The following is a 15,483-nucleotide window of genomic DNA, read 5'->3' as shown; positions in this document are numbered from 1 at the left end:
TCTTTTTCACTTTTGTAATTATTGTTGAGTGAAGAGACATGTTGCTAGTTCTGGCAATATAAATTATTAATCAAAAAAACGAAATGCGACGGTAAGTATCTGCTACTAAATTATCACTTTAACCAAATAAATGGAGAATCTTGCTACCATTGCTTATAAAACGTGCTTATCAATACACAAATGTTTTATTTCAGACAAGAAGGATTTATTTGCCTGAAGTCTTGCGTCATGTGCTACTGCTTTGATTCCAAAGACGCTCTCCGGGTCGGGGTAATTTAGTTCTTCATCGATCGATAAGAGATTTTGATTCCATTGATATCCAAATTGATAAGCTCGGCACCATGGAGTAAGGGCGTCCCCACAGGGGTGACGCAGGAATATGAATGGCGTTTACACCGACAGTAGTTTCCCACAGCCGGCAATGGGAATCTCCTGTCGGTGTAAACGCCACTATAGTCCCATCCAACTCAAACACTGGGGAATATCCCCGCACTTTTGAGGACGGAAATCTATGGACCTGCTCGAAAAATAGTGGATAAAATACGGCGAGCTTTCAGTTTTATGGTTGGGTCTCCCTTCCGAGGCACATATTTACGGGGGATATTGGGTCATATTCCCCCGGCGTCCTGATGATCGACGCCCAGCTCAACGTCGAAGGCGCCCTGATACGCGGCACTGCTATCTGTGAAGGTGCCCAGGTTGCTGCCGCTCGAATTTTGGTCGCCTACTTAACAAAACCTCCGTTGGTGCCATCTCAGTTTCCTCGAGGTCAGGCAACCTTCACACGCCGTTGGCTACCTTGGCTGGCCGGCGACTCGTTCCCCTCGTGGCGACGCTCTTGACATCCAGTCAAAAGTTGAAGTGGCTGGCGCCCCCAGTGGGGGCCGGGGAAGGGGCAGTGGGCCTCCACGTTGCTCTCTTCCCGAGCCTATGGTCACTTGGCTCAACTCTCCTCAATAGAATATGGATTCTGCACGCTGTATTAGCATGGGCGTAGACACCACTACGGACAATACGGACAGTGGGTGTGACAATCAGTAGTGCCATTCATATAGAGGGTGTCATATATGAGCGGAGAGGCAACAGTACAGCTGAGCGGAGAGACAACATTAAAACAACAGTACAGCTGGCGTTGCATGGAGCTGCAGGCAACCGGACAGCGGAGGCTTGCGAAAAATAAACAATTCGTCACTTCAACGTATAAACAATAGTATAAAAAGCAGCATAAACACATATTCTCATGGTCGAACCCATGCACTAGCGGCTCACGGCGGGCACAGGCACGCAGTGCGGTAGCGGTACCGGATCACACGTCATGGGCGTTGTCTCAGCATAGGTTGTTATGAGCGGAGAGGCAACAGTACAGCTGAGCGGAGAGACAACATTAAAACAACAGTACAGCTGGCGTTGCATGGAGCTGCAGGCAACCGGACAGCGGAGGCTTGCGAAAAATAAACAATTCGTCACTTCAACGTATAAACAATAGTATAAAAAGCAACATAAACACATATTCTCATGGTCGAACCCATGCACTAGCGGCTCACGGCGGGCACAGGCACGCAGTGCGGTAGCGGTACCGGATCACACGTCATTTGCGTTGTCTCAGCATAGGTTGTTATGAGCGGAGAGGCAACAGTACAGCTGAGCGGAGAGACAACATTAAAACAACAGTACAGCTGGCGTTGCATGGAGCTGCAGGCAACCGGACAGCGGAGGCTTGCGAAAAATAAACAATTCGTCACTTCAACGTATAAACAATAGTATAAAAAGCAACATAAACACATATTCTCATGGTCGAACCCATGCACTAGCGGCTCACGGCGGGCACAGGCACGCAGTGCGGTAGCGGTACCGGATCACACGTCATGGGCGTTGTCTCAGCATAGGTTGTTATGAGCGGAGAGGCAACAGTACAGCTGAGCGGAGAGACAACATTAAAACAACAGTACAGCTGGCGTTGCATGGAGCTGCAGGCAACCGGACAGCGGAGGCTTGCGAAAAATAAACAATTCGTCACTTCAACGTATAAACAATAGTATAAAAAGCAACATAAACACATATTCTCATGGTCGAACCCATGCACTAGCGGCTCACGGCGGGCACAGGCACGCAGTGCGGTAGCGGTACCGGATCACACGTCATGGGCGTTGTCTCAGCATAGGTTGTTATGAGCGGAGAGGCAACAGTACAGCTGAGCGGAGAGACAACATTAAAACAACAGTACAGCTGGCGTTGCATGGAGCTGCAGGCAACCGGACAGCCGGGAGGCTTGCGAAAAATGAACAATTCGTCACTTCAACGTATAAACAATAGTAAAAGTAACATAAACACATATTCCCATGGTCGAACCCATGCACTAGCGGCTCACGGCGGGCACAGGCACGCAGTGCGGTAGCGGTACCGGATCACACGTCATGGGCGTTGTCTCAGCATAGGTTGTTCGCAATCTAGTTGAAGCCTAAGAAGACGGCCAGTGGGGTCTCACTGCTGCTGAGGCGACCTCGGAGACGATGCGTCGCCCCTCCTGTCGGCGATCTGCGGTGAGCAGGACTCCAGATAGCTGTCCGGCACGTTGCCGACACTGCCAGACGCTGTCAGCAGGCCTCACTGCTGCAAGTGATGTGCAGATGGACGCCAGGTGACTTCGTCTGCAGGCGATTCCGGAGACCGCGGCCTCACCAGGCAGTACCACCTGCATCGCCATGTCGGTGTTTCTAAAAATGGAAAAATAACAGTATCGGTGAAGGACAAGCAATACAATGAATTCTGTTTTCCTCTCTTGCACGTATACGTAATCTACAATTATCATTGTTCCTATTTCATTCAACTGAACCTGAAAATTCCATATTGGCACATTGTTTGACTAAATTTGTGTAGTTGGGAACAGGGGCGACGCCACGGTGCGACGACTGGAGGGGACATTGACCATTTTGGAGGGGACGAGGACCATTTCAAGTCGATTCTTTCCATGCAACGCCATAGGCGTAATGTTAAAATTTAAAAAAGTGGAGGGGACGAGATCCCCTCCGTCCCCCCCCCCCCTGTGGCGACGCCCTCGGTTGGGAAGCAGATTGTTTGAAATACATGTTTGGCTGAACAGTGCGGAAAATATTTCATTGATCACTATAGCTGCAACAAAAATACTGAGACAGAAAACATTTGCGCTTACCTGGCTTCTTAGTCAGTCCCGCACAACGGAAGTGGTACCATTTATCGCAGCCGTCGCATCCGACCATCGGTGCTGCACTGATGCTGCTGCACTCCCCACATTCCCAGTACCTTAGGAGCGTCTTGGCTGTGAAAAGATTACATGAGTCATGGCGCATACATGAATAGTAAGATGTTTTATATATTTAACATCGCATAGCAAAGACACAACAGCTGGGAGTCAAGTGTAAGCCAAAGTGTAAGCCCTGCCATGTTTTGCAGACTGGATTTTAAGCAATAAAAGCGTTGCTAAAAATGACGCTTGACGAAGCCTCATCCTACTGGGCTGTCTGACATGTCTCCCTGTAAAAAGTTTGTGGCCCTTATATTGTATATATGATGAATATGTTAATAATGCAGCAAAAACACAGTATAAATTATACCCAACGTTTCATCTTAATCGACTTTGTCAAGGGTGTTTGAACAGCTTGAGATGAGTGAAGTGTAAGGGTACCTAGGTACATCTGAAAATAAACTGAATCTGCGTTCAATAAACATTGATTTTGATGATACATTTCACAAAACAACTGCTAATAACAATCATACTAAAATAGCAAGACAGATAACTAACAATCGCATGAAGAACTTCTTTATTCGCCTTGACATTGTCTGGGACACGCCTAAGAGCTGGACTTTTTGATGACGTCTTCGGGTGACGTCATGTCGTGTGTGACGTTTCGTGAGCAGGTAAGGAAAAGTCACCACCGCTGGCGAACATTGGTGCGGTAAATGGCAAACACAAATGCTGCGCAGAAAAGACAAATGTGTAACTTCACAACATTCGTTCGGACGACAATGTCAAGGCGAATAAAGAAGTTCTTCATGCGATTGTTAGTTATCTGTCTTGCTATTTTAGTATGATTGTTATTAGCAGTTGTTTTGTGAAATGTATCATCAAAATCAATGTTTATTGAACGCAGATTCAGTTTATTTTCAGATGTACCTAGGTACCCTTACACTTCACTCATCTCAAGCTGTTCAAACACCCTTGACAAAGTCGATTAAGATGAAACGTTGGGTATAATTTATACTGTGTTTTTGCTGCATTATTAACATATTCATCATATATACAATATAAGGGCCACAAACTTTTTACAGGGAGACATGTCAGACAGCCCAGTAGGATGAGGCTTCGTCAAGCGTCATTTTTAGCAACGCTTTTATTGCTTAAAATCCAGTCTGCAAAACATGGCAGGGCTTACACTTTGGCTTACACTTGACTCCCAGCTGTTGTGTCTTTGCTATGCGATGTTAAATATATAAAACATCTTACTATTCATGTATGCGCCATGACTCATGTAATCTTTTCACAGCCAAGACGCTCCTAAGGTACTGGGAATGTGGGGAGTGCAGCAGCATCAGTGCAGCACCGATGGTCGGATGCGACGGCTGCGATAAATGGTACCACTTCCGTTGTGCGGGACTGACTAAGAAGCCAGGTAAGCGCAAATGTTTTCTGTCTCAGTATTTTTGTTGCAGCTATAGTGATCAATGAAATATTTTCCGCACTGTTCAGCCAAACATGTATTTCAAACAATCTGCTTCCCAACCGAGGGCGTCGCCACAGGGGGGGGGGACGGAGGGGATCTCGTCCCCTCCACTTTTTTAAATTTTAACATTACGCCTATGGCGTTGCATGGAAAGAATCGACTTGAAATGGTCCTCGTCCCCTCCAAAATGGTCAATGTCCCCTCCAGTCGTCGCACCGTGGCGTCGCCCCTGTTCCCAACTACACAAATTTAGTCAAACAATGTGCCAATATGGAATTTTCAGGTTCAGTTGAATGAAATAGGAACAATGATAATTGTAGATTACGTATACGTGCAAGAGAGGAAAACAGAATTCATTGTATTGCTTGTCCTTCACCGATACTGTTATTTTTCCATTTTTAGAAACACCGACATGGCGATGCAGGTGGTACTGCCTGGTGAGGCCGCGGTCTCCGGAATCGCCTGCAGACGAAGTCACCTGGCGTCCATCTGCACATCACTTGCAGCAGTGAGGCCTGCTGACAGCGTCTGGCAGTGTCGGCAACGTGCCGGACAGCTATCTGGAGTCCTGCTCACCGCAGATCGCCGACAGGAGGGGCGACGCATCGTCTCCGAGGTCGCCTCAGCAGCAGTGAGACCCCACTGGCCGTCTTCTTAGGCTTCAACTAGATTGCGAACAACCTATGCTGAGACAACGCCCATGACGTGTGATCCGGTACCGCTACCGCACTGCGTGCCTGTGCCCGCCGTGAGCCGCTAGTGCATGGGTTCGACCATGAGAATATGTGTTTATGCTGCTTTTTATACTATTGTTTATACGTTGAAGTGACGAATTGTTTATTTTTCGCAAGCCTCCGCTGTCCGGTTGCCTGCAGCTCCATGCAACGCCAGCTGTACTGTTGTTTTAATGTTGTCTCTCCGCTCAGCTGTACTGTTGCCTCTCCGCTCATATATGACACCCTCTATATGAATGGCACTACTGATTGTCACACCCACTGTCCGTATTGTCCGTAGTGGTGTCTACGCCCATGCTAATACAGCGTGCAGAATCCATATTCTATTGAGGAGAGTTGAGCCAAGTGACCATAGGCTCGGGAAGAGAGCAACGTGGAGGCCCACTGCCCCTTCCCCGGCCCCCACTGGGGGCGCCAGCCACTTCAACTTTTGACTGGATGTCAAGAGCGTCGCCACGAGGGGAACGAGTCGCCGGCCAGCCAAGGTAGCCAACGGCGTGTGAAGGTTGCCTGACCTCGAGGAAACTGAGATGGCACCAACGGAGGTTTTGTTAAGTAGGCGACCAAAATTCGAGCGGCAGCAACCTGGGCACCTTCACAGATAGCAGTGCCGCGTATCAGGGCGCCTTCGACGTTGAGCTGGGCGTCGATCATCAGGACGCCGGGGGAATATGACCCAATATCCCCCGTAAATATGTGCCTCGGAAGGGAGACCCAACCATAAAACTGAAAGCTCGCCGTATTTTATCCACTATTTTTCGAGCAGGTCCATAGATTTCCGTCCTCAAAAGTGCGGGGATATTCCCCAGTGTTTGAGTTGGATGGGACTATAGTGGCGTTTACACCGACAGGAGATTCCCATTGCCGGCTGTGGGAAACTACTGTCGGTGTAAACGCCATTCATATTCCTGCGTCACCCCTGTGGGGACGCCCTTACTCCATGGTGCCGAGCTTATCAATTTGGATATCAATGGAATCAAAATCTCTTATCGATCGATGAAGAACTAAATTACCCCGACCCGGAGAGCGTCTTTGGAATCAAAGCAGTAGCACATGACGCAAGACTTCAGGCAAATAAATCCTTCTTGTCTGAAATAAAACATTTGTGTATTGATAAGCACGTTTTATAAGCAATGGTAGCAAGATTCTCCATTTATTTGGTTAAAGTGATAATTTAGTAGCAGATACTTACCGTCGCATTTCGTTTTTTTGATTAATAATTTATATTGCCAGAACTAGCAACATGTCTCTTCACTCAACAATAATTACAAAAGTGAAAAAGAAATGATAAATTGCTTATATTTTGGTGAAACTAAAAATAAATTCAGCACATATTTTTTTTTACAGCGTTGAAGTCCAGCTCCAAAGGACAGCTGACGATCGTAGCCGAGCAGGCTGTTTGGTACTTCTTCACTACTTCTTAGAAGTACCCGTTAGTACCGATCATGTCTCACATAATAAGCTATTGGAACAAAAATATCCATGTTCTTCTAATTATTCTCCTTTCACACTTTAAATAAATACTTTAGAAATGCATTTACTAATTAATTTCACAAAAACGGCTTGAAATTTTACAACGTCAAAATACTTATTCCAATTTCCACCACGAAACCACCACTATATTACTTGCTTACAGACCCGTGCGCACAGTGCGCGCAGTTTTATCGTGACGTCAGAGGGTGCTTCCTCAGTGGCGCCCCCTGGCGGGGAACGCGTGCAAAAAGTCCAGCTCTTAGGCATGTCCGTGTGTGTGTAGGGCGTGAAGTTGAAGTGGAAATTGATTGCTGTGTTTGTACTTTAATTGGCTTAACAGCCTCTATATTGGCAATTACATTAATTTATAATGTTCCTTCATTGTCATAGCTAGAAATTGAAATATGTGGAAATCATAGAAGTTACGAAATATTCGTTCCAGCCTTGTATTCTCTTATTGTGGTGAGTTCGTATGTTTTTCTATTCATGCGCCTTTTTCTGAATCAGATAAAATTTCAAATTACTTTGGAGCAGTCCAATTTTCGTCCTTTGATTTTTGCTTTAGCTATAATCACTTCAATTTGGATCGACTTTCTAATAATTTGCATCATTTGGAATGCTTACCTTGACCTGCGAAACTTGGACTCACCTGTTGGGTTTCAATTTTTGGTATTACTGAGTAGATGTCACATGATGAAGGTTTTCTGACCAAGGAGAGGCACTATACCCAGAGATGCTTCTTTTTAGCCAAACCAAAACAACAAAACCTATCTATAGCCTGACCTAACCTTACTTACAGCAAATGTGAGGATTGAGATGAAGTATGCCTACGGTGAAGATAAAAAACATCATCAAACCTGACCTTACCTTACCTTCTCACCTACAACATTGAACCCACCAACCTACAACCTGCAAATAACAAACATTCAACCTACCAACCTCGGTATTAGTATAGCAGACGTCACACGAAGGTTTTCGAACCAAGGAGAGGCGCTATGCCTGGAGGTACTTCTTTATTACAAACCTAAATGAACCTAACCTAACCTGACCTAACATAACCTACAACCTACAAACATACCCTACAACCTACAAACCTACAGCGCCTCTCCTTGGTTGGAAAACCTTCGTGACGTCTGCTCTACTAATGCCCCAACCTAAAACCTACAATCTTCAACCTACAACCTACCAACCTACAATGTGCTAACTTACCAGCCATACTTCATCTACACATATACCCAACCTACAACCTACCCTACAAGCCTACAACCTAAAAGCTGCAGTACCTCTCCTTGGCTAGAAAACCTTCATGTGACATCTGCTCTACTAATGCTCAATTTTCTCATTCTTGTCCACCCTGACCCATTCTTTTGAAGACCATACTGTGATGGAACATATTTGTAGTAAAATGCTTTATCAAATCCATCATTCATGTTTCAGTATATTTTAGACTTTGCAAACAGCCAGCACTGCTCACTTTATCCCTTCATGGCCTTTTTGCAGTTTGGGCTTATTGTTTGCAGGATCATATGCAATAAATGTAAATTTTCTTACCTAATTAGATGCTGCCCCCTAGCCAGGGTTTTGATGGAATTAGGCCAGCTGCACTGTTCAAGGTCAGTGTAGTATTATTTTGTGATTGATGTTAACTGACTACCCTAGATAGGTGCTGGTGTGGTCACTGTGTCTGCAACTCTGTAGCTGGTGCAGTTCATGTCTGGTAAATCTATTTATTTCACCAAATTTCTCTCATCAATTACATATGGAGGAAGAAATGCCAGTTCAAAGACAAGAGTAGGACATCTAGTTACTGTTGTTATCAACAGAACATGCATCATATCATGGTAGTCTACACTCTCGAAAATGTTCCTTCATCTTCTTTCCTTCTCCCCAAAAACCCATATCAATGTTGTTGGTCTGCCTATGTCATTACTCACTAAGCCCATTTGGGCTCCAGTTCCTCAGTCAACATTGGAAAATAGGGAAATGTGTCCTGCTCAGTAGCTTGCTTGAACCTTATTGGAGCTAATGAACACCGTATTTCATTACAGAAGCTTAAATTCATGCTGCTAACACAACTATGTTTTAGCTTTAATTTTGTATATCACATAGCTAGAAATTCATAAATCTGAATAAATTGTGTTAACAATGAAGGACTGGACTTGACTGCAGGACTTTTAGGGAAGGATATGTCTTCAGCTTGCTCCTTGAGCTCACAATAAATCAGGGATGTGAGCAGGGAGCAGAGTCCCAATTGAGCTAGCACTCTAAAATCACTAATCAGCATACAGTAAGGCTACATGTAAGCTGGCACAACCCTGCATTGTCCTCCTGATTGTTATAAGAATCACTGGGCTCACCCTGTCTGCTCACTTTCGCCTCACCTGTCCAGGTGTTGGGGACTGAGTTCTAACCTCACTCTAGACCTCTCACCCTACCACTTGACTCTCACCAGTCACCACCTGACTCTCACCACCATACCCACCCCAGCTGATCTCTCACTCGTCTCTCACCCCACCCCTACGTCGCACGTCTGCAGGTGGCATGCACAATCCGCTGGACATGGCGCGCTCTGGCGAGCCGCCGTCCCGCAAGCGGCGCGCCCTGCCGCGGTTCTCTCTGCAGCGGCTGCTGTTTGGGTCTCCGAGGAAGCGCCGCTCGGCCCGCTCCGCCTCCAGGTCCAGCGGCAACGGTGAGCTGGGGGACGGTAACGGTGAGGTGATACTCTGGGACTGCCATTGGTGGCCGTGGGCAACGCTGGGAACGGGTCGTGGCGAGTTATTGGGACTGGGAAACGATGGTCCGTGTTGGTACTGGATAACAGTGAGATAGGGTGCTGGGTAACAGCTGGTGGGACTGGGCCACTGTAACTTAGTGAGACTGGGCTGTGGTGAGCATTTGTTTTCATTTTCAAATTGCGATTGCAAAATCACGCGTGGCCCAGCTCACCGGGCGATATTCAGAAGGTAGATGGCCTTCTGCTATTTACGTTTTGCAGCCATCACATGACTATAACAAACGTACTTCTTCTCATGTTTTTGTTTATCTCAGTGGAGCAATCAGTTCTCGTATGGTTTTGACGTACGTTTGCATTGTCTTTGTGATTATATATTTTTGCGTTAACTAGGTCGTGGTGTTTCGTCGTATAAACAAGCTTTTAAACCATTTTGTGCGTTTTGCCACCGCCCCCGACCTACGATTATACCCCCCCCCTTCCCAAACTGTCCGTTGTCGCCCCGTGTTGTAACTGTTTACTGTGTGTCTGTGCCCTCAGGTGGCCCAGAACGGGTGGTCTCCCTGGAGAGTTTGGCTGTGGCGGGCCCCTCGCACCTGAGCGCCATGGAAGCGGTCAGTCATTGTGGGGTTTCCAGCGCCAATGACTGGGGCGCCTTGGGTTTGATGAAGTCGTCAATTTATTACCGCTGTTTCGTTGGATCTATGAAGTCAGTTACCTACTTGGAGTCATACGTAATGACCAAAGCAGTACCTACAGCTCGTGTCGCGGAAACGGCTTTCCTGCTTGCACCGGTCCCTGCCTCCAGCCGACCGTTCTCCGTGTTCCTAGCCGAATATTGCGTGGCTGATGACGGTAATATCTGGCGTTTTTCTGGCGTTTTTCTCATCTCACAAGTGTATAGATAGTGCAGTCATCAAAGGCACGGGCCGTTATTCGTCGCAGGTGCACTGCGCCGCAGCCGTCAGTGTGGGGTTGTATGACGAATTCATCAGCATGTAGATCTCTGCAGAAACGTATATCAACCGGGTGGACTCGGCCGTGACATGTCATGAGTAACTGTTCCCTCGTGATTGTTATTAGTCAATGTGAACGTGATGTGTTGACTGGTGAGTTTATTGTTATCTTTCTAAGTGTTTGTTGACTTCTTACACGGTCTCTGTCTTCCTGGCAGCTCAGTGCGAAAGGTTTAGTAATGTCCTTCAGTATGTCCGGGCACGAACTGGCCTATTGTGCCTATGACCTCCTCTCCTGACCCTCTGACCGCTCCCTCCCCCGGCAGATCGGCGAGGACGTCATGATCGAGTGCCCGGTGTGTCTGGACACCCTGCCGGCATCCAGTTTCCCGCGGCTCACCTACTGCTCGCACAAGAGCTGCCACGCCTGTCTCAAACAGTACCTGACCATTGAGATCATGGAGTCGCGGGTGCGCATCATGTGCCCGCAGTGCAGCGAGCCTCTGCACCCCACTGGTGAGAGGGGAGGGGGGAGGGGGCGTACTGCGCAGATGTGGGCTGCGCCACTCACTGATGATAAATCGATGCGGAGTTTCGGACGTACAAACTCGAGCGGTGATGGATTGATGATGGGTTTGCGTGAATGAGAACTGGTTGACTGAAGAGCGTACTGGGGTGGGGCTTTGTCTCTGTTGAGTGATGACGTTTTGGTGTTTTTCTTGTATGGAGTTTCGTACTTTGTTCTCGTATACGACAGCGTAGCAAGTCTTGTTGCTCTGCTGCTGTTGCTGGGTACCCGACTGGAGTCAACTTTCGACAGAAATCGTTTAATGTTTAACTTTCTGAGAGCTGCCTTTCACCCTGACGACTGCTGCAAAGCCGTCTCAGCCAAGCCCCGTCTCATCAATCTGAGCCGATATTGAGTTGATACATTTACCCCAATCGGGTGCACGTCACACTCAGCTGCAGTGGGCTGCTTTCTATGCTAGCGATATTGACCAGGCTACTGACTGATAGTTATCATTCTGCTGATAGTATATTTATGTGGCTTCTTTGTTGTCCATCTCCAACTTGTTATCGTTCCCTCATTCGGTGCAAATTGATCTCTAGAATTTGTTTATCGCTGATACTCTGAGCTCTGGTCTGAATTGATACGTGATAACGAATTCAATAACTACATATTTATCGGTAGCCGTGATAGGATATTTAGCTTATATAACCCCCCCCCCCCTCCACGGCAAATATCAAACACATTGTGATGGATCCGGCGCACTAACTACCTTCTCCTTCCTTTGACAGACATCAAGCACATTGTGGAGGACCCGGCGCTGATGAACAAGTACGACGAGTTCATGGTGCGCCGGGCGCTGGCCACGGACGCCGACGCCCGCTGGTGTCCGGCGCCCGACTGCGGGTACGTAACGTACCCCGCCCCCAACCACGGCGCCCTCCTTCCATTATTGTTCTTACCAACTTAGCTGACATAGCTGACGGCTTTTTATATCCCCATGCCATCAGCCGATGACTGATCCATTGTGACCCTACCTGTCTTTATTAGACCTCATCTGAATTCATACCCCTTGTTGCACAATACAACCTCATATGCTTGCTACCTAACTCCTGCTGATTTCGTGTCACTCTCCGTCTGACTTCTGACTCGATCTGCCCTCTGACCCGTTGTGATCCCATCTGACCTGCTCTGACCCTCCCGTTCTGCAGGTACGCGGTGATCGCGGCCGGCTGCGCCAGCTGCCCGCGCCTCGAGTGCGGCCGGCCCGGCTGCAGCGCCTCGTTCTGTTACCACTGCCAGGCCGAGTGGCACCCGAACCAGACGTGTGACGCGGCGCGCTCCGAGCGGCTGGCGCAGTTCCGACCGAGCGCTGCCGGCGGGCAGCAGTCGCCCACCAGCTCGCTCAGCGGTACGGGGGGGAGGAACAGAGGGCAGGGAGGACAGACGGGAGCATGGGCCAGAACAGCAGGGTGGGGAGTCTGGGGTACAGCTGTCACCCACCAGCTAGTTTCTGAGTGGTAAAGACTGAGAGGGACCGGGGAATAGCAGGGAATAGCTGAGAGCAGGGACCGGGGTCACAGACTCGCACACGCAGGACAGAGTCTAGGGGTCACAGACACGCACAGGACAGAGCGCGGGGAGTGGGGCCCGGAGAATAGCGTCCTATCAGCTCACAGTTGAGTGGTACGGATGAGGGTGAGCTCAAAGGGCGGGGTGCGGATCGGAGTTACAGACTTGCACAGGCGAGCAGAGGAGTCATATACCCTCTGCCTGGCTTAGCCGCGGCAGAGCTAAGCCAGGCAGCGGTCCCGCTGGACATGGCCGGCGCCCGAGCGGCGATACGCCACAGATCCGCCGAGTGGACCGCAGCCCGAGCCAAAGCTCATCCTCACCTACCACCCACGCCCGGACACGAGGACCTGACCAGGTGGGAGCAGGTGACACTGTCTCAACTGAGAGTGGGAAGATCAGTGCTCACAAGGAAGACTCTCCACGAGATCGGTCTTGCGACAAACCCCGACTGCCCGAACTGCGAGGAGGAAGACTCGGTAGCACACTTGCTGACCGAATGCCCAGCGTACGCCCACATGAGGTCCCGCCTGTGGGGCGGACCTCTGCCGAGCCTGGGGCATGTGCTGGGCGGATCAGCGACTCTCATCTTCGAGTACCTGCGGCGGGTGGGCCGTGTCGACCCCCCGGTCGACGCAGCCACGGCCGTGGGCGGCCACGGCGTGACGTGTAGAAGAAGAAGAAGTCATATACCCACACAGGCCATGTCGAGGGGAAACTGGTAGGACTGGCTGGTAGCACAGCCGTCCATCAGCCCGCTAAGCAGCACAGACGGGTGGAGGCGGAGGAGAAGGCAGAGTGGAAACAGACTTCACATCATAGGACAGAGTATAGGAGGGAAGGGAAGGCAGTGGGGTCACAGCATAGAGCGGACCAAAGGGCGTAATGGGTACCGTTGAAGATGCGATCCGAAGGGGGGGGGGGGGTAAATTAGCGCGTCTAAGAGCAGCTGGAATGAGAGCTGAAACTTACGGTATCTCCTATGAGTCTATGACGAAGGCATATCACGTTATATTTACACGCTACTCACACCCTACGCCTGTCCCAGCCCTGACCATCCCTCCCCGCCGTCCGGCAGGCGACAACATCAAGAACTGTCCGCGCTGTCGGATAGTGATTGTGAAGATGGACGATGGTTCGTGTAACCACATGACGTGCGGTCTGTGCGGCGCGGAGTTCTGCTGGCTCTGCATGCAGGAGATCTCCGACCTGCACTACCTCAGGTGGGCGCCGGTGACGGCAGGTCCCGGGAGGGGAGGGAGGGGAAGAATGGGGTGGAGGGGAGTGAGCCAGAGGTGTCATAGGGGTGCAATGTTGGGATAGCATCACTTCTCATGGGACGAATGAAAGCGAGTTTCGGACGCTTGTCTCTTGGTTTGATGCAGCAGGGTTAATAGCAGCTTAATTGTATCTTTTTCTGATATATCAGTCACGGCCATCCACGAATCTCGCCCTGTCGTGACCTACTGACCTGCCCTGACCTAATCGTGACTGGCTGTGACCTGACCTGACCTGACCCCATGACCTGACCGGAGCCGACCCGTCTCTCCCCGCCAGTCCGTCCGGCTGCACGTTCTGGGGCAAGAAGCCTTGGAGCCGGAAGAAGAAGATCCTCTGGCAGCTGGGCACGCTGGTGGGCGCTCCGGTGGGCGTCGCTCTGCTGGCCGGGATCGCCGTGCCCGCCATGATCATCGGTAGGTGGGGACGCACGCAGGGACGCGTTCGCCCACAGACTCGCATTGAAGGGATGTGGACGCATGCATGCACGCAATCTGATATATTCGCACGCAATCGCACACCAATTAGTTAGGAGCTTTGTAGTGTGGCTGACTAGGGGTTTAGGGGATCACTCGACAAGCACAGTGAGGAAGGCAGGGACAAGAACTTAAGACAGTTGGCTGGCAATCGAATTGAATGGAAAGAAGTACAATCGGAGAAGCTTGTGATTGATGGGCGTTGGTGGTGGTGGTATGTTCGGGGGAGGGGTGAAGATAGACAAGTTAAAACACTCAGCTGATTAGTCTGCTTCAAAGTCACATTTTCTAGTGGATGGAGAGGGTTGCAGTTGCGTTAGGAAATTCAGACTGACGGCCAGAGGCCCAGACAGACGTCGAGCCCTGAGCGGAAAAGTAGTTGACGATCCGAGCCACCCGTTGGGTGGATAAGACACAAACAACCCGTTTGTTTGAGGGTCAAAACGCCTATCAGACTGTGGCTGAAAGAACAGACGGTGTCAGAGAAACACATTACCGCGTTTGGGAAAATATGACGGTAATTGATCGGTCTTTTGGTATGGATTAGCGATACGGGTTGGGCGTCTCTGAAGCTTCCTAATCCCTAACATCACGTTAGTCAAGCGATGAGGGCTGTATGTGACCGAGCCGAATCCGTCCGTGTGCTGCCCGACCAGTGGCCGTCCAAACTGTCCTGTCCTTTCATCTGTCCTGCCTCGTCCGTTAGTCCGTGGTCCGCCCATCCTCCCTACCGGCCTGTCTGCCCGTCCCTCCATCCGTCCTGGCCCTGTCCGTCCATCCGTCCATCCATTCTGCCCCCGCCCAGTCCCGTCCGCCTGTCCTGCCCTGGCCATCTGTCCCTCCGTCCATTCGTCCTGTCCCGTCGCCGGCTGTCGTGCCGTGCCCGGGCCGCCGCCGGAGCGGTATGTGGTGTAATTGTGGGAGACTGGCCGGTCGCCGGGGTCACGACCGGCCGGTCGTCCAGGTCACGACCGGCCGGCCGTCCAGCTGACCCCGTACTCACGCTCGGCGAACACAAACAGACGCACCCGACCGCCAGCAGCAGTCTTTGTTTGTCC

At 49.9% G+C, this 15,483-nt stretch overlaps 1 protein-coding gene across 1 annotated transcript in view; it reads left to right on the top strand.

Moving 5' to 3' along the window:
* Positions 1-7,181: 7,181 nt before the first annotated feature.
* Positions 7,182-15,483, top strand: part of LOC122393668 (E3 ubiquitin-protein ligase RNF19A-like) — a 54,029-nt gene continuing 45,727 nt past the window's right edge. The window contains exons 1-8 of the mRNA XM_043389903.1: positions 7,182-7,366; positions 9,441-9,593; positions 10,176-10,249; positions 10,918-11,107; positions 11,891-12,005; positions 12,311-12,510; positions 13,750-13,894; positions 14,229-14,365. Of these exons, the coding sequence (XP_043245838.1) occupies positions 9,446-9,593; positions 10,176-10,249; positions 10,918-11,107; positions 11,891-12,005; positions 12,311-12,510; positions 13,750-13,894; positions 14,229-14,365 (1,009 nt within the window). The 5' untranslated portion in view covers positions 7,182-7,366; positions 9,441-9,445. The remainder of the gene's footprint in view (positions 7,367-9,440; positions 9,594-10,175; positions 10,250-10,917; positions 11,108-11,890; positions 12,006-12,310; positions 12,511-13,749; positions 13,895-14,228; positions 14,366-15,483) is intronic.

Source organism: Amphibalanus amphitrite, unplaced genomic scaffold (genome assembly GCF_019059575.1).
Source record: "Amphibalanus amphitrite isolate SeventyFive unplaced genomic scaffold, NRLGWU_Aamphi_draft 000547F_arrow, whole genome shotgun sequence".
Taxonomy (NCBI): Eukaryota; Metazoa; Arthropoda; class Thecostraca; order Balanomorpha; family Balanidae; genus Amphibalanus; species Amphibalanus amphitrite.
This window is presented reverse-complemented; position numbering and strand designations above follow the sequence as displayed.